General features: G+C 37.6%; 2 protein-coding genes across 4 annotated transcripts in view; one reads left to right on the top strand and one right to left on the bottom strand.

The window, feature by feature from the left end:
• The window catches only part of LOC134673663 (metastasis-associated protein MTA3), a 94,829-nt gene extending 83,569 nt beyond the window's left edge, over nucleotides 1–11,260 (bottom strand). The window contains exon 1 of one of the 2 annotated variants that reach the window (XM_063531673.1): nucleotides 10,884–11,260. In XM_063531673.1, coding sequence (XP_063387743.1) covers nucleotides 10,884–10,911 — 28 coding nt within the window. In that variant the 5' untranslated portion in view covers nucleotides 10,912–11,260. The remainder of the gene's footprint in view (nucleotides 1–10,883) is intronic. The other variant, XM_063531672.1, reaches the window with a different exon arrangement.
• A 517-nt stretch (nucleotides 11,261–11,777) lies between these two features.
• The window catches only part of LOC134673206 (protein transport protein Sec23A), a 25,413-nt gene continuing 14,776 nt past the window's right edge, over nucleotides 11,778–22,414 (top strand). For both annotated transcript variants that reach the window (XM_063531155.1, XM_063531154.1), the window contains exons 1-10: nucleotides 11,778–11,935; nucleotides 12,021–12,308; nucleotides 12,668–12,923; nucleotides 13,163–13,733; nucleotides 14,060–14,202; nucleotides 15,107–15,246; nucleotides 17,172–17,290; nucleotides 17,963–18,116; nucleotides 19,455–19,606; nucleotides 21,814–21,988. In XM_063531155.1, coding sequence (XP_063387225.1) covers nucleotides 12,030–12,308; nucleotides 12,668–12,923; nucleotides 13,163–13,733; nucleotides 14,060–14,202; nucleotides 15,107–15,246; nucleotides 17,172–17,290; nucleotides 17,963–18,116; nucleotides 19,455–19,606; nucleotides 21,814–21,988 — 1,989 coding nt within the window. In that variant the 5' untranslated portion in view covers nucleotides 11,778–11,935; nucleotides 12,021–12,029. The remainder of the gene's footprint in view (nucleotides 11,936–12,020; nucleotides 12,309–12,667; nucleotides 12,924–13,162; nucleotides 13,734–14,059; nucleotides 14,203–15,106; nucleotides 15,247–17,171; nucleotides 17,291–17,962; nucleotides 18,117–19,454; nucleotides 19,607–21,813; nucleotides 21,989–22,414) is intronic.

The following is a 22,414-nucleotide window of genomic DNA, read 5'->3' as shown; positions in this document are numbered from 1 at the left end:
TAGAGATGCACCGGATATCCGGTTACTATCCGGTATTGGCCTATCCGGCCATTATTTTACTATCCGGCTGGATACCGGATAGTAATATTGCTTGATTTCGGAGTAATAAAATTGGATTTAAGAAACAGACACGGTCATAATCGTACTTATTTATTATTTTAAAACAATTTAATCATTCCACTGACTTGTACGCGCACTCATTTCGAACCTAGAAATGAGTGTGCGCGAACGTTTATTAGGAAACAGGTCAAACCTGCAGAATGCGCACCTGAAAAACCGAAACGTAGGTATAGTTCCTCTGACCGGATATTCGGCGGCCGGATACCGGATATTCGGCCGATGGTCAGGCCGAATATCCGGTATCCGGTACCGGCCAAACAACTATCCCTTGCATCTCTAGTAATTTTTCATCAGTTTTATAAAAATAATAAAACATGACTATATTGAAATGATAATTATGGCGTTTAATTAAGGTTAGACTGATAACTATTAGTTTTGTTTGTGACTGGGTCATTGGTAATATTAATTAAGACGTAATATTAATATTTTTTTGTTTAAACCCTAATTTACAGGATTAACCTTATGAAAGTTACTGTCTAGGTATAACGTTTGCATTTAAATCCATAGAAGTACGTAAGCCTAGCTGCATGCCTTTTTCTACTCTAATATAATGTCATAAATATGCGATCATATTCAATAAGTTTTACTGAATAGACATACGAAATTTCAAAACTACTACTGTACCTAATAGTACTTTAGTATGTAAAAGTAAAATTTATAATCCAATTATCATTACGAACAGAAATAACGCATATTTTCTATAGTAAAATTAATTTGTTACAAATTGTTGTATATCAATATATACAGGGTGTCCAGTAATTAATGGACAACCTTCTAACCATCGACAGGGCACCTCAGGCTGGTCCAGAAAATGCACTTATAGGTCTAGTAAAAGTTTCGTGGTTTTCGAGATAATCGCACTTTTATGTCTTTTTTACTAGTTAGCACCATACTTCACTTTAATCACCATCTAGGCCATATCTTTGTTTGTAGAAATGTAAATATTTTTAAGAAAGTTGGCCACTCTGTTCTCCATACGTTTTTTTTTCACCACAAGCGATCAAACTTCTTAAAAATGTTAGATAACAATGTATTTTTTTGGATTAAAGTCTTCTAAAAATACACCTTGACTATGGAAAAACTGTATTGCCTATCGGTTCGGTTAGCAGGCCTATTTGAGAATATTTTTCAAAAAACAGAAGGTAAAAATCTTTTCATTTATGTCCTAAGCGATCATTACAGTGAAACAAGGAACCAAAATTAGAAAAGTGCGATTATCTCGAAAACCACGAAACTTTTACTAAACCTATAAGTGCTTTTTCTGGACCAGCCTAAGGTGCCCTGTCGATGGTTAGAAGGTTGTCCATTAATTACTGGACACCCTGTATAAATGGTAGGACAGCAGTGATTCTGTTGAAGTAATCATCATCATCATTGTTCTTAAGAGCCTAGCTCTTGTCGGTGGAGTATTCGCCATTCCGTTCTTTTCTCTGCCACTGTTTTGAGCTCCTGATACGTCACTACATTAATTGTCTCTTTGGCCTGGTCAATATATGCACGTCTCGGTCTTCCTCTGCCTCTCTGTTCTTCTATTCTGCCTTCAGTTATAGACTTTATGTAAGTATCGTGACGTATCAGGTGCCCCAACATGTTTCCCCTTCGGTTTTCAATTGTTTATAGCAGAGATCTCTTCTCACCTACCAAATTTAATTTAATTAATATACTTGAAGTAATATAAACAAATAAAAAAAAACATTGTTTTTGTAGTGTGTAAAAAAACATTGTTTTCTTAAAAACGACCTTTTCCACGTTTACGTATCCAAAATAACAATAATGGGGAAAACTTGACAGTGAATACATACATCGCTATAATTTTTCAGAAAAAAAATGTGAATTATAGTACTTAGAACTTAGAAGTATAGTGTTCCCTAAATGCAAGTTGCGAATATTGCAACGAAATTGTTGGATTTACGCCAAATGGTACTAAAACAGTTTAATTTTAGTACATTACGCCCTTTTTATGATAAGATAAACATTAAAGAAGAGGCGTAAGGGACGCCTTTTTAAAAATAGTCGTGTTTTTTGGCGGAACGGACATGCTATTTTTGTAAATAAGCATTGTATTAAAGAAATCAGTTTAAAAGACCTCAAAAAGTTAGTAATAAGCCACATACAGGCATCAGTTAATTCAAACAAACAAAAAGGGTCTGATTTTTTTCTCAAAACAAAACTGATTTTTGGCTCTCCTGGAAAGATATCCTGGCGTTTTGTCAGTTAAGCCCTTTGAGGCTACGGTAGTGGATATAACTCATTTTCGCCAAAATGTCCTTTACGCCAATTGAACCCAAAGGTAATTATTATCCAAGAAGCTTGAACTATCAAAAGTGTTGGTAATTATTATTTAAGGTAAATGTATTCAAAACATCAGAATAAACAGGCATTAAATAACCTCAATACGTGTACATAATTAATAATATCTATTATAAAAAAATGCTAAGAACAAAAAATACATTAAAAAAATAATGTGCATAATTTACGTTAAGTATGGAAAGACTGGTTTGTGCTATTTATAATGAAAAAAAAATGATTATATTAAAATTTATTAGTCCATATAATTAAGATATATTGAAGTTAGACTTGATTAGATATTAGATATAGAAATCAAAATATTGATAACATTAATATAAATTAAGTTCGAAGAAGATAAAGAAGAAGAATAAGAATGAAAGTTACCTCAAGTCACGGTATTAATAAGCAAAATTTACTCATGTGGTACCTTTTCCCTGTCATTGTCACAAGTATATGATGCGTAACCGTAATGTGTATAGATATAAACAGACCTTAATTCTCGCAATAAGATGTACTTACTTACAGTTCTTTTTTCTAAATGGTGACATTGTACAATATTTATAAGTTCTCTTTGTAGTAGTATAACTTTGCATAAGTTGCGTTAATTTGGCGCGCAGGCGAAGTAAACATGCGTTGCGTACGCAACGTGTGGTTTTTAGAGAGAGGCCCTTACCCGCCGCCACGCCAAGGTCGCGCCGCGCCCGCCGCGCCCGCTCCCCGTGCACGGCCCGCGTTGCCCGTTAAGAGCCACCCGCTAGCGTCGTATGAACGCGAACATTATTTTTGTATTATTTGTTTATGCAATGGATGAAACTGACACAAATTCATATTTCTTATTTATCCCGCCTTTTATATTAATAAGGTGTGAACTCTAGTAACCTTAATATTCTTTTGTTATGGTAATAGCTTGTTAGAACAAAATTATCAAAAATCTTATGAAGCTGTGCCTCAATAAGACACAAAAACATGTAATGTACATATTGACACGATTAAATGCGACGTAAGCAATTTTTTTTAACTTTAATTATTTTTTGAGTAATTTTGAATAGTATGACATAGTATCCGATTGCAATGGACGTAATTGACACAAACTATGTTTTCACATTAAAAAAAGTATCCTAAATGCGACACAGTTACTTGTTTTCTCTCGAATATTCTTTTCTCCAAAATAAAAATAATTACCACAAATTATTAAATAACTTAAAAAGCAAATAATATCTGTGACACAAAACAAAATGTAAGATTAACATCTTAAAACAGCATTCGTAAGCGAAAAAAAATTGACTTTAATATTACTTTAAGTTAGGGCTCAAAATATAGCCAGCGCTACAGGACTAGTTCTGATGATGGGTTCCATGAGGAATCGAGGGAACTCCTCAAATCTTAAAGGCATACATATAGTGATTTTTGGTTTTTATCATCAAATCAAGCATATACATCCAAAAGAGTGACATTTGATGAAGTGGAACTGCTGATGATGATCAGAACGGAACTCCTCAACGACGCATAGTTCACGGTTGGCGATTTGTCCTCTTCGTTATGTTTGTTAAGCAAGTTCAGTTTTTGAGCTACATTTTTGTCAAGCTCGAGTTCTGATGATGGGATCCATGAGGAATCGAGAGAACTCCTCAAATCTTAAAGGCATGCGTATAGAGATTTTTGTAATTACATCAAAAAATCAAGCATTTTCATTAAAAACTGTCGCATTTGATGAAGTGGAACTGCTGATGATGATCAGAACAGAACTCTTCAACGACGCATAGTTCACGTTTCGCGATTTTTCCTCTTCGTTATGTTTGTTAAGCAAGTTAAGTTTTTAAGCTACATTTTTGTCAAGCTCGAGTTTTGATGATGGGATCCATAAGGAATCGAGGGAACTCCTCAAATATTAAAGGCATGCGTATAGAGATTTTTGTATTTACATCAGAAAATTAAGCATTTTCATTAAAAACTGTCGCATTTGATGAAGTGGAACTGCTGATGATGATCAGAACAGAACTCTTCAACGACGCATAGTTCACGTTTGGCGATTTTTCCTCTTCGTTATGTTTGTTAAGCAAGTTAAGTTTTTAAGCCACATTTTTGTCAAGCTCGAGTTCTGATGATGGGATCCATAAGGAATCGAGGGAACTCCTCAAATATTAAAGGCATACGCATAGATTTTTTTGTATTTTCATCATAAAATCAAGCATTTACATTAAAAACTGTCGCATTTGATGAAATGGAACTGCTGATGATGACCAGAATAGAACTCTTCAACAACGCATGGTACACATTTGGTGATTACGAATTTCGATTTTGACTTGGACTGGGTCCCGGACTCGGACCCAGAACCGGACTTATACCCGGATCCGGTTCGGACCCGGACCCGGACCTGGACTCGAACCCGGGCTCGGACCCGGACTCGGACCCGGACTCGGACCCGGACTCAGACCCGGACTCGGACCCGGACCTTGACCCGGAAAACCACTATGATACCTTAACTAAATAAACCACTATGATTACCTACCATAAAATGTGTAAGTATATAAGTATAATGATGCCAATCTTACTAGCCCCTCCCGCTTAAACCCCCGTACACCGCACCGCATGCGCCGTTAAGTGGGTTAGGTTAGGTTTGAACTGCGATCCTCACAGAACCGAACTGCTATCAGAGAAGTGGGTTAGGTTAGGCTAGAACTACGACCCTTACAGAAGCGAAATGCTAGTAGAAAAGTGGGTGGTTTTACCTCCTTTTCTACATAGTGTACCATCTACAATAATCTTTCACCGGCCCCCATAGAAGTCGGTTTTTTTTTCTTAAAAATTATGAATACTTTTGATCCAACTTCAGAATGGTGATTTCAAGTGGACGATTTTCCATTTGTACCTAATGACAGTAAATCGTACTAACTAACGTAGTGGCACCGGTGACCGACAGGAATCCAGTAATCCGACATTTTAATCTTTATCCAAGAAAATAAGAGTAGGTTATAACCGATCTCCTAATACGGCAACACTGTGCAGCTACTGGACAGTGTTGCCACATTAACATTAAGAAATCGCCTTCCTACCCTTATTTTTTTTTTATACAAATTTAAGTTTGTCAGTCAACAGGGTAGTACCACTATTTTTCTTAGATTTTAATACTATACTATAACTAAATATTACTATAACATTAAGTCACATGAAACCAAGTTTCGTGCTTTCTGCCGGGTACGACTATATTTGAAGGTAAGAACTTATACTAGGTACAATGCGATAAAAGCTAGTTAATCGATTTTCAGCGCGATTGATGACCTCATGGCGAGGTTAATTTCTAAAGCACACCATACGAACGGTGTTACGATGCTAATGACTAAGTCTTAAACTCCTAAAGGTGCGACGAAGATTATCACATATTCTACTTAAGAGCACCCAGGCATGCTAACTTTTATTACTGACTAAAATAGGGCTATCTCTATGGAAAGCAACATATGAAAGGCGAAATCCGGGAAAACAAAATTTTAATTACTCCTTACCACCTATACTGTTAATTTCGTTGATAAAACGATCTCCGATTGTAGGAGAGATTTCACCGATTTCGAATCCCGGGAAGTAGGTAACATAGTTAATTGTATCAGGCATGTTTAAAATTAATGCATATTTTCGGTTTTATAAAGTCGGAATAGTCAGTCTCAGGATTCATATTTTGGTACCATTTAGTTTAATAGTTAATCATAATAGTTTCAGAATTTTCACACTACTGCTTACCCAGTATAACATGATTTTGAAAGCTACGCTGATATTGATGTTAATGTGGTTTTAATAGGCTATAAGTATGTTGTATATTAGGTATAGATAACATCGTTAGCCTACCTGAAATTTTGAGAAGATCGACTAATCCTCCTAAGGCCCAAGTTCCAACCTCATCAGTCCAATGAAATTTAAATCCTATTCAATGGGAACAGAGTCGCTTTTGCTTTGTTTTGTTTAATTTTCCAACAACGTAAATTTAACTATGTATTTTGAACGCACCTACCTTTTACACGTAAAACGTACATGTGTCTAGAATCCCAATGTAGACCTTTTATAATGAAGATGTCGATTTTTACGGTTCCGTACCTCAAAAGGAAAAAATACGGAACCCTTATAGGATCACTCGTCACAGCCCATTTTCTCCAAGAGTACTGGACCAATTAAGTTGAAATTTGGTACACATATGTAAATTCGTGACCCAAAGACGGACATCTTACGTAAACAAACAAATTTTAAACATGGTGGTAAATGAGAAAATTAAAAAATTATGTTTTTTAAACTATATTGTGTTTTTAAGATATATACCGTGCTTGGCCGCTGAGTTCCAGCGTGCTTTAGAAAATAGTTAGTAAAATAATAATTTGCACGGACTGACTGGTCGGTCGAGTTCTCAGACAGGACCAGTTCATTGTTCGGAAACGCTCAGTACGTGGCTTTCACCAATGCACGACGTCACCGTAATGGCATAGCGCACTCCTAGGTTGATAGGGTACCTACGTGATCCACTTTAGGCTAGCGCGTTTACCTATAGATACCATTACTCATTTCTTTTAGCGTGTTGATATTAGGGACAATGTAAGCTTTATCAATACGTGTCTTAGTTATCACATCTCAAATAAGTTACATATGCGACCTGACCTACATCATTAACTTAGTTATCTAAAAGATTGTTTTTGGAACTCATACGCAATATCATATCAATTGATACCTACCGGTTGGTCTTCGTAGAAGGAACACATGAAACACATCTTGAGGAAACACTCTAATCTAATATCAATAAGGTCTAATTTTGGAAGGTCAGATGGCAGGCTCTTTCATAAAAACTACTTAGTACATTTGACAATTATTGGGATAATATTAACCTAACCTAATTAGGTTTCGTAAGCGGCCTCAGGTTTCTGCAGTAGGTATGCAATCAGGAAGGCGCTAAAATGACGGGAATGAGGGGAATTTTTTTTTTCTTAGCCTACTTTGGTGTCCTTCTGCTGAGCAAAGGCCTCCCCAAATGGTGGGGAAATGCCGATGACAGGGTCGAGTGGAGAAAACGAGGGGAAGTGACTTAATAGAGAATTTCTTTAACTTAATGAATTAGTATTTTGAACTGAATAGGTAGATGTATAGAATCCGTAAACAACGGATAGCGTAACATCAATGAATGATAAACGTAAAAAACGAATGTGTGGTTTACCCAGAGATCAATGTCAAATAAGTCAAGATTGGGAACACTAACATAATGCGTATTATTTTATGAAAGTGAGTTTTTTAGGGTTCAATTTGCAAAAGGTGGCACCATTTTTATTGTCACTATCACAACAATTAATAATAACATAGGTAACAATAACATATTACAAACATAATGTAAAAGAGGTTACATATACAAGAACCATGATATTTGAATCAATGAGGATGAAGATATGGAGTCCTTATTATTTGTAATTGGACATGCGCCCAGACGTTATTTTTTATTTCATACCTTATTAATCTTATTTAGACTGTGGCTGATCTTAATCTCTGTAAAATAATTATTATGTGAAGAGATTGTAGTAAAATGTTCATGGTATGTTATACCTTACTACCAACACAATAGAGTTGGAAACAAATTAAACATTTGTTGCAGTTAATTACTATTCCAGAAAGTACAGGGCTTTTAATGTAAAAAGATGTGCATCAGTTTATTGTTTAACCCCTAGCGTCCCACAGTCCTAATAGTAGTACTAATCGCTTTCAATGAAATTTAAATTACTATTTAGATTTCATTGAAATTTAGAATAGAGTTGCCTTTATTTTGTTTCATTCATTAGGTTTTAAAACCGAACAAATTAAAATTCTATTTCCTAACACAAATGATTGAAATTTAACTGTCAATTTTTCTTGTAAACATAAGATTAACCTCTAGCAACCCATGGTGGATTGCTAGAGGTTAATCTTGGTGCCTTAAAATGGAGCATCAGGGATAAATAGAGCATCAGAATAACTGTGCTAGCAGGACTTTACTTAAGTAAGATTATTATTATGCCAATGTTAAATAAAAACAAGTCTGCATACACACTCTTAAACTACTATTCAATTACTACAGTTTGATTATCTGGTTGCGTTTCATTTGATGGTTATGTCACATCAAGTTTTCTTTCATCATTCCAACCATTTAAAAATGAAAGTTTTTAGCAATGAACTTGGTAATTCTTTGTTTTACACATATCTGTAAAAAAAATTCAAATTACTGATAAGTTAATAAAATATACCTGAAACATGGTCTGCACAATAATTAGAAAACAATTTACCGTCAGGCTGTTGGAAGCCTCCATAACCTATCTCGTAGTGAACCTACACATTAAATGTCCAGTTTGGTTGCTGAACTCATCAAGATTGTTCCCAAATATTGATTTATCCTATGTGCCGATAAAAGTGTTGAGTACTTCATTAAAATTAACACTAAATCTTACACTCAAAGGGGATTTACTAAACAAAATAGACAAAAAGCTATTCTAAGATTTATTATAGGGTGATTAGGGGCAGAGTTTATACTGAGACTGTTTAAGTTACTGACTAAGGCTTACAAGCCAAACATCTGACTTGCATAGACAACTCTAATTGTAAAAAAAAACATCTGTGTTGATATTTTGCACATCAAGAATTCTTTTACATTATGTATTTATTAGATTTTCTGTTTCTGAGAGGACTTTTTTATTATTGCTCCCTGCAACAGTAACACCTTATTAATAACCAGTTGCCTTATGGTTGAAAGCAATATTTAACCTGGCAACACACCCTGCACACCATAATCCAAAAACCTAGATTCTAGAACTTGATATTACAACATTTACTAATGTTGAATTGGATAGGTACTTTCCAATTCCTAAGTTTAATATTTTTTCTGAACTCCGAAGGTTCAGTGAACAAAGATTATTTAGAATTATTACATTGAGTGGTGTGTTGGGTATAACATGTAATAATACCTACCTAATAACATGAAGTTACTTAGTGCTTATCAGTGTAATTGTACTATTAATAGTCTTTTTGGTACTTAAATTTTATGTGATTTTATAAAACTTATGTATGAATTCACTTGGTTGAAGGTTAGTTTTGCCTTTAAAATGTTATTCATTAATTAATGAACATTACATTAATGTAATATAATCTAATAGTGTAAGTAGAAGTCTCAATATTGAACAACTCAACAGTTAAAGGAGGTTACATACAAATGGCAATAATGGCAGGTCAATGAACTCTGACTTTCACTTGGTTGAAGGCTACAGGTATTATTAAATAAAATAGAAGATTATGTACACTTATTCAAATCAAAAGACCTGGTCTATTCAAACATGTTTGGATTTGTGCATTTGGCAGTTGTTATAAAGGATTATTCTTTATTAATATTTTGTAAATTCAGAAGAGTTATATTATATTATTACACTAGACCGATTCATATAATGTCACTTAGATTTAGATTTTTCTTCAGAGACAAAATATATATAATTTTTTTTAAGTTTTGATGACATGACATGATAATAATGGCCTCACCGAAATTGATCATACTTCAAAGCTATTATTTGAAAGGTATGTACAGTAAATTGAATTCAGATCTGATATTAAATTCTTTAATACACTTAATGGAATGCAGACATGATGACACAATAAACAAAGTTAAAACACTACTTATTTAAAAAAAACCTGAGTAAATGAAATAAGTATTATTCTATGCTAAATCGGTTACGAAGTTATATCATTGTCCTTATTTTAATTAGCTCTTATACTTCGTTCAGTTTAAAGTGTAATAAACACCTGATCAAACACAATGATATATGAAGTACACTGCATAAAGTATGATGGGAAGTGTAAAGGGAAGAGCTTATTAATATGCCGCGCGCGAGCACGGACATGAGGCCCAGACCGCGACGATGGCCAAGCTACCGGCCCACCCTGCACTAATCACCTTTACGCATTATCAACCCCAAACAAAACACTACACACACCTTGAACCGTCACCGGCAACTTCGCGCCACACCAAACTTCCTCACATCCTCCAACAACCCCAACTCTGGGCTCAGACACCGCAAACTCACATGAAATTGTTTTGACAACATCCAATATAACCTAAAATCTTGTGTCAAAACCATACAAACTTCATAAAATAATTCCGAAAAACCATATTCGCGATTAGGTAAGTGATGCTCCTCCATGCCTAACCACCCGCACTCAGTACGCAAGCCGATACAATGATACCTAGATGCAAATGCTAATGTCCTATTTGACGAAATTTAGTATAAATATAACTTTCCCGCAAACACCGTATAACTTTGATCTAATTCGCGTAAAACATCTTATTTTGTTGATAACTTGACTATATAGAAACGATTTACATTAACTAATTAATGTGAGCGATTAATGAAGGTACGACAATCAAAGCAAAGCACCGCTAGTCGGCTGGCGGTGAACCGGCGAAGCTACAACAAAAATAACCAATTATTACTACTTACCGCCGACTCTGTACATATTCGCAGCCATTTTTTATACACAATCACTATTCATTAACACTTAAATAATCTACATCTGACACATTTATTAACTATAACACTATGTAATTGAGCTTTTACAATGTTTTTCATCACGTTAACTCCGGACGCCTTTCGCTGATCGCCATTTTCTTTCACACTACTAATTTGGCCAGTGCGCAGTCGCACTTTTTAGCGTAAACTTCCTGCTCTTAAAACAAAGCAATGACATGTTCCTAAAATTTTATTCACTAATTACATCGAAACGATGGTGTAGTAAATATAAAATACGAAATATTTTACAAATCATGTCCCTAATTGAAATATAATTTACTATGCCCTAAAAATAAAAAAAATATTTCATTCAATAACGTTTCGTGTTTTCCTTACACGCGACTGCATGGAATGATTAATAGAAGAAGAAAAAATACGAGATAGCATGTTTTTGTTATTTTCAATGAATTACATTTTTGTTACAAAGAAACTGATTTACATTTTATACTTTTTTAATTATTTCTTACGTATATAATATTAAAATATGTATTTTTATAATTATTGTCTTGAATCAAGACATGAAACGGAACGTATTTATTGAAGAAAAAACAAGCCACGCTCGTTTGTCTATGCTCGATCTATTGTCTATGGAAAAACCATAGACAAAACATGATATTTTCTTTTTTATTAATTGTTGTGGGGCAAAGACACTTAATATTTCATGGATTTAGAGTTTTCGTCAAGAAAAATCCAAACCGCATAAATTTTCCCGTTTTAATAATGATGAAAAAGTGATAAATTCGTAAAGTATTAAAATAAAAATGTAAATTTCATTTCTCAGTTATGTTGCGTTTTCACAAATGACGTGGCTGAGATGACAGCTGTTTTGTCTTTGGTATTGACAATTGCCAAATCAGCCCGACTGGCCCTTCTGTAGAAATTCCTTATAAAATCTGTTTTAATTCGATTTTCTGAATGGGTGTCTAACTGGATTATAGGATTTCGCTTATGTGCATAGTCTTAGGTAACTGCATGTCTTCCTGGTACGTAACAAGTGTTGGATTCGCGAAAAGGTGTGGGCTAAGTGAATACGTGTTATTATGGTGTTTTTGTAATAATTCGTTGTAGATCTAAGACATGGCGACGTATGAGGAGTTTATTCAGCAAAACGAAGACCGGGATGGCATACGGTTTACATGGAACGTGTGGCCGTCGAGCAGAATCGAGGCAACGCGGCTTGTGGTGCCCCTGGCCTGCTTGTACCAGCCACTGAAAGAACGGCCAGATCTGCCTCCGATTCAGTATGAGCCAGTCCTGTGCACCCGGAACACCTGCCGCGCTGTACTGAACCCGATGTGCCAGGTCGATTACAGAGCCAAATTGTGGGTGTGCAACTTCTGTTTCCAAAGAAATCCTGTGAGTACACACGTTTACTTTCTCTATTGACCAGTTTAGGTTCTAATTTGATTTTTTAGTTATAACACGTCATACAGTTCTTTGGGTTTCCTTGTAAAATTAGTCCTTGTCTGTTAAACTTTGTATCATCAAGTAATTATCATTTATATTGTGTAACTGTATAAATAGATTGTGAAGCCCCTTTATGGCAGTAATGGGCAGTGTACAGAAGATATACTTAACAAAACTATGCACTTTTGGCAACCACTAATTACAGCAACATTAATTTTTTTTAAGAGTTGCTTTTTTGGTGTAAATCAATCTACATCCTTCATTATCTCATCAATTTTCATCTGTAACATGTTGTTATTATTTTCCAGTTCCCCCCGCAATATGCAGCCATATCCGAACAGCACCAACCTGCTGAGCTCATCCCGAACTTCTCAACCATTGAGTACACAATCACAAGGGCTCAGACGATGCCACCCATCTACCTGCTGGTGGTTGACACTTGTATGGATGAGGAGGAATTGGGAGCTTTAAAGGACTCCCTGCAGACGTCACTCAGTTTGATGCCGCAGAATGCACTAGTTGGTCTTATTACATTTGGCCGTATGGTACAGATTCACGAGTTAGGTTAGTACACTTAAATTCTACCTACACATTATTTATGGCTACTGGTCATTTAATTACCTTCTTTTAACCTTTTCAAGCCTTATTATATGATCACTATTAATTTCATGACAAATGAGGACATACAATAAAGTGTTCTAGCTATAAGCAAATGGTCTTAAATACACACTTGTTTTATAACGTTAGCAATTATTCATCATATTTATACTAATTTTACTAACTAAACTTTTAAAATTTTCCAGGTACAGAAGGCATATCCAAGTGTTATGTTTTCAAAGGAACCAAAGACTTGAGTGCCAAGCAGATCCAAGAGCAGCTGGCAATCGGCCGCGTCAACGCGCCCAACACCCAGCAACGTCCCGGCACCCAGGCACCGACGCCTCCAGCCCACCGTTTCCTCCAACCTGTCAAACAATGCGACATGGCCTTGACTGACTTACTTGGCGAGCTCGGCCGGGATCCTTGGCCTCTAGGAGTTGGAAAGAGACCTTTGAGAAGCAGTGGAGTCGCCCTCTCATTAGCTGTTGGATTATTAGAAGTCACTTATCCTAATACTGGAGCTAGAATCATGATGTTCCTTGGCGGCCCATGCTCCCAAGGCCCCGGTCAGGTGGTCAATGATGAGCTGAAGCAGCCCATCCGCTCGCATCACGACATTCACAAAGATAACGCTAAGTATATGAAGAAGGCTATCAAGCATTATGAAGCGTTGTCCTTCCGATCTGCGACGAATGGCCACTCAATCGATATTTATTCGTGCGCGCTGGATCAGACTGGTCTGATGGAGATGAAACAGTGTTGTAATTCAACTGGGTAAGAAACTTACTGTGATGAAAAGATATTGTCATGAAATTTCTAGTAATAAATGATGTTTTTGGGACATTTACCTATGACCTAATTCTGTTACTTACGCATGTGTGTCAGTCACGGAGTTGACAGTCTCACAGTGACAGGAAAATTAATTTCTTCACATACTTCCCAGTAGTTCTAAGGAGATGCTACTATTTTTAAAGTATGCACTCATATTTTTAACTTTAACTAAACTAAAACTTCCATGAACAATTGAAGAATATTTAGCTCTGCAGTCACTTTCTGTTTAAATATAATGTTTGTAATTAATTTATGATAAATTTTTGTAGAGGACATATGGTGATGGGTGACTCGTTCAACTCCTCACTCTTCAAGCAAACCTTCCAACGCGTGTTCGCAAAAGACCAGAAGAATGACTTCAAAATGGCGTTCAATGGCACTTTAGAAGTCAAGTGCAGCCGGGAATTAAAAAGTGAGTTGCTTAGATTCCTTTTTTATCAGGGAACGGAGAATCGAGTGCAAATGACATTAAGGAACAGGACTAATGAAGTAGAAATCAGTGCTACTTTTTTTATACACTCAATAAGTTTGTCGATGTTGTTGTAGATAAAATGTCTATATATTCGTTCCTTGGATATCACGGGCCTATAATCCCGGTTTTTTGATAGGCTTGCGTGGGGACACAGATCCAACACGTAGAGGCCCCTTGGAGAGCTTTTATGTCATGTAGAACGCCTGCTGGAACCCGTTCACAGGTGCAACAATAGACACCCGTGAACCGGTCTCAGCAGGCATTGGGACTATTGTAGAAAAAGAGAACAGTATACCGGTCTATGGATTGAAGTTTGGGTGGACTATGAGACTGGGCTATTGTAAAAGAGGTCCGGACACCTGCCATAACAATGTTAACACCGTCATCGAGGCAGGCGGTGACTCGCCGCTGACTAAATGGGCCCCTGAAACTGCCGTCGTAAAGACGACCAGGAGCAACATCGGTGTGAGCGGCTCAGGGGTGTCGAGAGGTGTGCGCCGCTTTCTACTTCTTTCTATATATTCGTTTATTGTTATCAAAGAACATACTCTATAAAATGTGGGTATAAACTTTTATTGCTACTAGAATGGATACATTTTATCAAACTCAATGAAATTAAAAATAAATTATTTGCTAACAGCACGAGATCGCAATTTTGCTCGCCGAACTTAGGATGAGACATAGTCATTTTCAATTGTGTCTGTATTCTAAGGCTCTAAGCAACAAGCAATTTTCATGATGAATATTTATTTAATGTTTATTGCATAAAATAATCTTACTCTTAATATACAAAAGAATCAACCTTATATCAAAGTAGATAAGATCGAATTTATTTATTTCCCAGTAAGCGGCGCAATCGGTTCATGCGTGTCGCTGAACGTGAAAGGGCCCTGCGTGTCGGACCAAGAAGTGGGTATGGGCAACACGAGCCAGTGGAAACTCTGCACCTTTACGCCTAGCACTACCATGGCTATCTTCTTTGAGGTAAGTTCTTGTTGGTCAATAAGGGCTCATTTAGACGATGCGAAAACTCGCTTGCGAGTTTCATTACATTGCGGGTTTTGGTCTGTCGGTTGAATTGGACGTAACCAACAGTCCGCAATGTATCTAAAATCGCATGAGAGTTCGCGTGCCGTCTAAATCAGCCCTTAGGGCCGAGTGAAATGTACATGTCATGTCGTATGTAACTCCTCCTCCTTAGTCGTACACTCAGAGTGGTCGTGGTTATGGGTTGTCCTTTTCTATGTTTATTGTGGCTGTTGCGATACTCCTCCATCTCTCTCTGTTTGTGGCACTCCGAGCAGCCTCAGTCAGGGAACATTTCGTCGTGGACTTTATGAGATCCGTCCACCTTGTAGGAGATCGGCCACGAGAACGTTGACCTTCCACTCTACCCTGCACTACCAACCGCTCCATCGACTTTTCGTTGCGGATGATATGTCCAAACATTTTCAGTATTCGCACTTGCACAATCGACGAAAGTCTTTGCTTAACATTTAACTCTTTTAGGATGGAGAGATTAGTACGGCGAGCCGTCCATTTTATTCTCAGCAACCGTCTCCAGCACCACATTTCAAGTGCTGTATGTAACTGGCTGGATTTAATACAGTAAAATTATACATTTTGCGTTTGCGTCAAATCCGGTAGTTCTGATTTTTTGCAGGCTTGTTTATGATGTCGGCCCAATGAATAATCCAAGTTTGTGACCTCGCGCGCCGAATGCAACTTTGTCAAAAATCTAATAAACCGCAATTTTTTTTAGTTTTTTGCGATTATAACCCTAAAGTACTAGTTTTTGATAGTAACTTCCTAGGGCGTTTTTAAAGTAGACTAAATTTGCTACAATAAGACAGTAAAATTGTCTCTGTACATCTAATATTTTCCGAGGTAAAACCTTTCAAAATTTTATAATTTACATCAGTTCTTAGCTATAATATAAGAGTTAGGTACGTAATTTATATTGAATTCATCACCGGCACGTTCTACAAAATATTATTTTTCCATAAAAAAATGTATGAGTGCTTATTTTGAAAAAAAAAAAAAATTATGGAAAATAAATATTTTGTAGAACGTGGCGGTGATGAATTCCATTTAAATTACCTACCTAACCCTTATATTATACGAGATAAAGCCTTTTAAAATTATAAAATTTCCAAAGGCTTTATCTCGGAAAATATTAGATGTACAGAGACACTTCTAGTGTCTTATTGTAGCAAATTTAGTTCACTTTAAAAACGCCCTAGGAAGTTACTACCAAAAACTAGTACTTTAGGGTTATAATCGCCATAAATCTAAAAAAAATTGCGGTTTATTCGATTTTTGACAAAGTTGCGTTCGGCGCTCGAAGTCACAAACTTGGATTATTCATTAGGCCAACATCATAAACAAGTCTGCAAAAAATCAGAACTACCGGATTTGACGCAAAAGCGCCAGGTTACAAAATCCGACAAATTTACTGGATTAATTGTTTTGTCTGGTTAAACGTGGAAGGTTGTGCACCTACCTATATGTCAAGGATCCATGGATAAAATAGAATTTTATTTATTTTGCTCAAATTTACGTTTTTTAAATTTTTGAGACAATTACTTCACTTGTTCGTAAACCAGATAGAGTTAGAGGTTTAACCAATTAAAACTATTTAAAACTCGCATATGAGTTCTCTCATGAGTGTCTCGTCGAATTAATGTGGAGGGAAGTACGAGAAGAGGAAAACCGACGAAAAGGTGTATGTACTGTGTGAGAGATGATATGAAACAAACGCAAGTGAATGATGAAATGACAGGCGACAGAGGCGTGGAAGAGAACAACATGCTGCGCCGACCCCAAGTGAATGGGACAAGGGCAAGAGAATGATGATATGAGTTCTCTCACCGTCTAAATGAGTTGCTTGAGCTGTGTTTTGGTTTTAGGTGGTGAATCAGCACGCAGCGCCGGTGCCTCAGGGCGGGCGCGGCTGCGTGCAGCTCATCACGCAGTACCAGCATTCGAGCGGCCAGCGACGCGTGCGGGTCACCACTGTGGCACGCAAGTAAGACCGTTTTCATACATATTAATATAAAGTCTAGTACCTAGTAAATTGTACCAAGATAATTTGGGCGTTTCTTTATTTTTTGTCATTTTAATATATTGTGACCTCTTTTGCCATTTTTGTGTTATTTATACTCAGAATCACGAGCTCTTTCGATCCTAATGGGATAAAAAATGTTCCAGACTTTTTTTCCTATTATGTTATCATTTCCCCATATAGTTTTAATAGTTTGTATGGCGGTAACAAAAAGGAAAGTTAGAAAAATGTATGGGAATTTTAGGACACTTTTTCTCATATCAGGATGAAGAGGGCTCGTGATCCTGATTAGAAATTACACAAAAGTGGCAAAAAAGGACACAATATATAAAAAGGGCAAAAAATAAAAGAAACGCTCATTCACACTATTTAAAATATATGGGGCATTATCTATGAAAAGGGACCTTATTGTCGATGGCGCTTACGCCGCACAGCGTCGCGCGGCATTGTATTTATAACGAAGCATGTTTATTAATGGCGTAAGCGCCATCGACAATAAGGTCACATTTCATAGATAACGTCACATATATAAACGTTGTGATAAATAAAATGTCTTCTGTGTCCCTAAGGCCAAATATGCGAGGTGTTAAGATTATATCGTAGACAGTAATTATTAATATTCCAATAATGTGTCAGCTGGGGCGACGCCGCGGTGAACCTGCCGCACATCGCGGCCGGCTTCGACCAGGAGGCCGCGGCCGTGGTGATGGCGCGGCTCGTGGTGTACCGCGCCGAGCAGGAGGACGGGCCCGACGTGCTGCGCTGGCTCGACCGTATGCTCATCCGCCTGGTACGCCTTCCTTTTATACTTCGTTTTTTTTAGCATTAGAAATAAGGTAAACAATCTTTGACGACCGGTCTGGTCTAGTGGGTAGTGACCCAGCCTATAAAGCCGTTGGTCCCGGGTTCGAATCCTGGTAAGGGCATTTATTTGTATGATGATACAGATATTTGTTCCTGAGTCATGGTTGTTTTCTATGTATTTAATTTAAGTATTTATATATTACATATATTGTCTTATTGTCTGAGTACCCACAATACAAGCCTTCTTGAGCTTACCGTGGGGCTTAGTCAATTTGTGTAAAAATGTCCTATAATATTTATTTATTTATTATCTTTATTCATTTTTCGTCTTAGGTTAGATTAATTATAATATAATATGAATATAAAAGTAAAATATAAAAACATTTATTTATTATTATTAAAAATCTTGATGTGTCTTTTAATTGAAAAACACATTTTAAAAATAAGTTACGGCAAATATGTAACAATTATTAATCTAATACGATCATTTATATTCTTCTGCTTACATAAGTAATAGTTATTGATTTTTAAAAAGCGTTTTTCAATTAAAAGACATGTCAAGACCGCTTACCTTCTTTCAACTTCTTTCTAATGCTAAAGAAAAACGAATTATATATCCACCACATTAGTGGCCTTCACACTTCTGTTTTCATGTTCTTTATCACATTCTAATGATAGATAAGGTTAGAAATTCCTTGTGGCATCAATACTAACCTTTCTGCCTGTGCCTAGTTCAGTGTATTGAGAATCGGCCATATTACACGGAGTCGAAGACTGAATCTTTGACCACTCTAACCACATTGCTTGATTTCATCAATCTCCCAGAGCGCATACTATTAAATCACATTAATCAAAATTCGTCAACTGACTGACTTAGGTTTTTTTCAATATCATTGATCGGTCCGCAACCTTCGTTAGATGGTAGTTCTACCTTTATAGTGTTATATATACCACATTCGCATTAAATACGATTAACGATTAACCAATATTTTTATTATGTGTTCCGTACTCCACATCGGATATCTTCATAGAGAGAGTAACGCGATCGTTGACCAATGATGCCGCTAGCGTCTATGTAGTCGCTCCGCCCCACGCCGTGACATAGTTCCGCTTCCACTTCCTGCGAACCGTTGCTCGCGTTGTTGCTAATTTGTACTGAACTCAAGTAATACAAAAATTCAGCACTACCACTAAGGTACGAGTGGTTTTTGATGCAACGGCCAGAGAGATGCTCCTTTCATGATCACTCTTCTACTTTTGAAGATCTTACTATTATAATACCGCGATACCGCTTAGTAATCATTACCTTCTTTTTCTCTCACAGTGTCAGAAGTTCGGCGAGTACGCGAAGGATGATCCGAACAGTTTCCGGCTTTCAGAGAACTTTAGCCTTTATCCGCAGTTCATGTACCATCTGCGTCGCTCCCAGTTCCTGCAGGTGTTCAACAACTCTCCCGACGAGACCACCTTCTACAGGTATTGAATTATTACGAGCATTCCAAGAACAAATGTGGCTTTATGCTTCATGTGCAATAAGGGCCATTATATCAGAATTCTTGTTAGAATATCAGATAAAATGGTCCTTACTGCATTCTGTGATGGAAGTGATAAATAGTTGACTCAAAGACGAAGTGTTTACTGTTTAGGTAAGGTTAGGAAGTCCAATCTATTATCTGACAGTTATTAAGAAGCCGTATCCCTCTACTCGTGGGTTTGTTTTAACCAAAGATGCATTCATTGTGTGTGAAACTTACAAGTGGCATACGTCATTTTTGAGTTGTTGGAACGATGGACGATGTTACTCACGTCCGCAGGAATTGCCACTAACACCCTGCACGTGTCCCCTGGGTGGCGCTAATCGAGTAACAAACTTTGGCTGCTGCACTTGTTATAACCAAATAACCTCACAGCACGATAATCGAGTCGCTCAACGAATGCTTTAAAATGAATGAAATGATGGATATAAATAATACTACAAACAGCGCCCCCTCCGAAATCCATATTGGGCCTTATCTACGCATCTGCCAGCTGAACATAGAGGGTATCAGCTCGGCCAAGTGCCAAGTACTGCACAAAATATTGACAACATACAAGGTGGATGTCTTATTACTCCAGGAAACGCACACTAGTGACATGCATGACCTCGAGTCCAGGGGAAATATTCCAGGATACAGCATCATACTCGCACTAAACCACGCTAAGTACGGAATCGCCACTTATGTCAGGGAAGACCTGTCGGACGTTTCTGTCCCACCGCAACATGAAAGCCCTAATTACTTCAACATCGTCATCAGAGTTCAGAACATCCTGATCACAAACATCTATAAGCCGCCTGCCCAATCATGGGGAAATAGTCTTCCTGTATTTCAGCACCCTTGCGTCTACGCGGGTGACTTTAACAGTCACCACACCTCTTGGCGCTATAATAGGAACGACCTGAATGGCATCGAACTGGTTCAGTGGGCAGAAGACAACAATTACCATCTAGTGTTTGATGCAAAGGAAAAGGGGTCTTTCAGGTCCGCCCGCTGGACAAAGGATTATAACCCGGACCTTACTTTCGTATCGTGCGACCCTACTGGTGTACCCTTCCCAATGACAAGGAAAATCCTCGCCAACTTTCCAAACAGCCAACACCGTCCGGCCCTGATGACAACAGGAAACCGGATCCAACTGATGCAGTCGATGCCCCTGCCTAGATGGAACCTGCAAAAGGCGAACTGGGTTTGTTTTGCCAGGGACATGGACGCTGCTGCCAGATGGATCCCCCCGAAAGCCGAAAACTACATGCGTTTTGTGGGTCTTACCCTTTCAATTGCCAAGAAACATATCCCAAGAGGCTACAGGAAAACATATGTCCCGGGATGGAATGGTGAAAGCGAGGATCTGTACCAACAATATATTGAAACGGGGGATCAGGAAATAGGAAAAAGCCTACTGGAGTCGCTGGACGAGGAGCGGAGAAGCAAATGGATAACTACAGTGGAAGGAATGGATTTTAAAACCTCAAGCAGGTCGGCATGGAGGGTTTTAAATAGACTAACAGGCAAATCCGGTCCTAGAAATGGTTGTACATCCCAAAAGCTGATAGATTCAATTGCAAACCGAATCGTAGAAACATCACGCGTCAAAGGAGACCCACCCCACACTAAAGCCGTAAAGAAACAGGTCCAAAATCTAAAGAGAGCGCTTCCCGTTGATACCGCCATCGCGAAACCTTTCTCGGTGGAAGAAATAACCTGTGCTATTCAACTCCTTAAGCCGGGTAAAGCGGCAGGACAAGACGGTATCTATAACGAATTCATTAAGAACTTGGGACCCAACTGCAGAGAAAGGAAATTTCATATTTGAATGACTTAAATTCTCCGGGAGCCGGTTCCTGCCACTTCAAGGGATAAATCTCAAGTCTGAGACAGATTACAGTCATTATGTGGTAACTCGCGTTGTCTAAAGTTGATTTTTGACTATTCAGTGACCACATCGTGCAGTACAGCTTAGAGTTTCTATTACAATCAACAACGTTTGATTTACCTAATGTATTTCATCCGACGGCTTACAAGTCTTACAACAAAATTTACTAACCAACCTTACTAAAGGATCTCGAGATAGAGCTTCGAAATATATCTTATCTGCACAAATCAGTCGCTCCGTATTTCTAAAATTAACATTTGACAATTTCCCAGGCACATGTTGATGCGCGAGGACCTTACCCAGTCGCTGATCATGATCCAGCCGATCCTGTACTCGTACAGTTTCGGCGGCCCGCCCGAGCCCGTGCTGCTGGACACCTCCTCCATCCAGCCCGACCGCATCCTGCTCATGGACACCTTCTTCCAGATCCTCATATACCACGGCGAGGTACGGTCAGCAAAATGGAATCCTTTTTTAAGGCTCCGTACCTCAAAAGGAAAAAAACGGAACCCTTATAGGATCACCGTGTGTCTGTCTGTCCGTCTGTCACAGGCTATTTTCTCGGAAACTACTGGACCAATTAAGTTCAAATTTGGTGCACATATGTGATTATAATTAGCGACCCAAAGATGGACACGTTTTTTTTTTTGTATTTTAAAATACATAGGTTCGAAGTTATTTAAGAAAATAGATAGCCAAAAGAATGACCAATCCCCCCCTCCCTTATCTCCGAAACTACTGGGTCTAAAATTTTGAAAAAAATACGTAGTGAGAGAAGAGTCGGTCCTGGGTTTTAGGGTTACATTACAAAGCCAACTATGGCTTTGTAATGGATTAAAGCTGATCTGATCGTCGCAGTTATAATTATCAACT

This window comes from Cydia fagiglandana, chromosome 18 (genome assembly GCF_963556715.1).
Source record: "Cydia fagiglandana chromosome 18, ilCydFagi1.1, whole genome shotgun sequence".
NCBI classification, from domain to species: Eukaryota; Metazoa; Arthropoda; class Insecta; order Lepidoptera; family Tortricidae; genus Cydia; species Cydia fagiglandana.
Note: the sequence above shows the minus strand (reverse complement) of the source record. Positions and strands in the feature narration are given on the sequence as shown.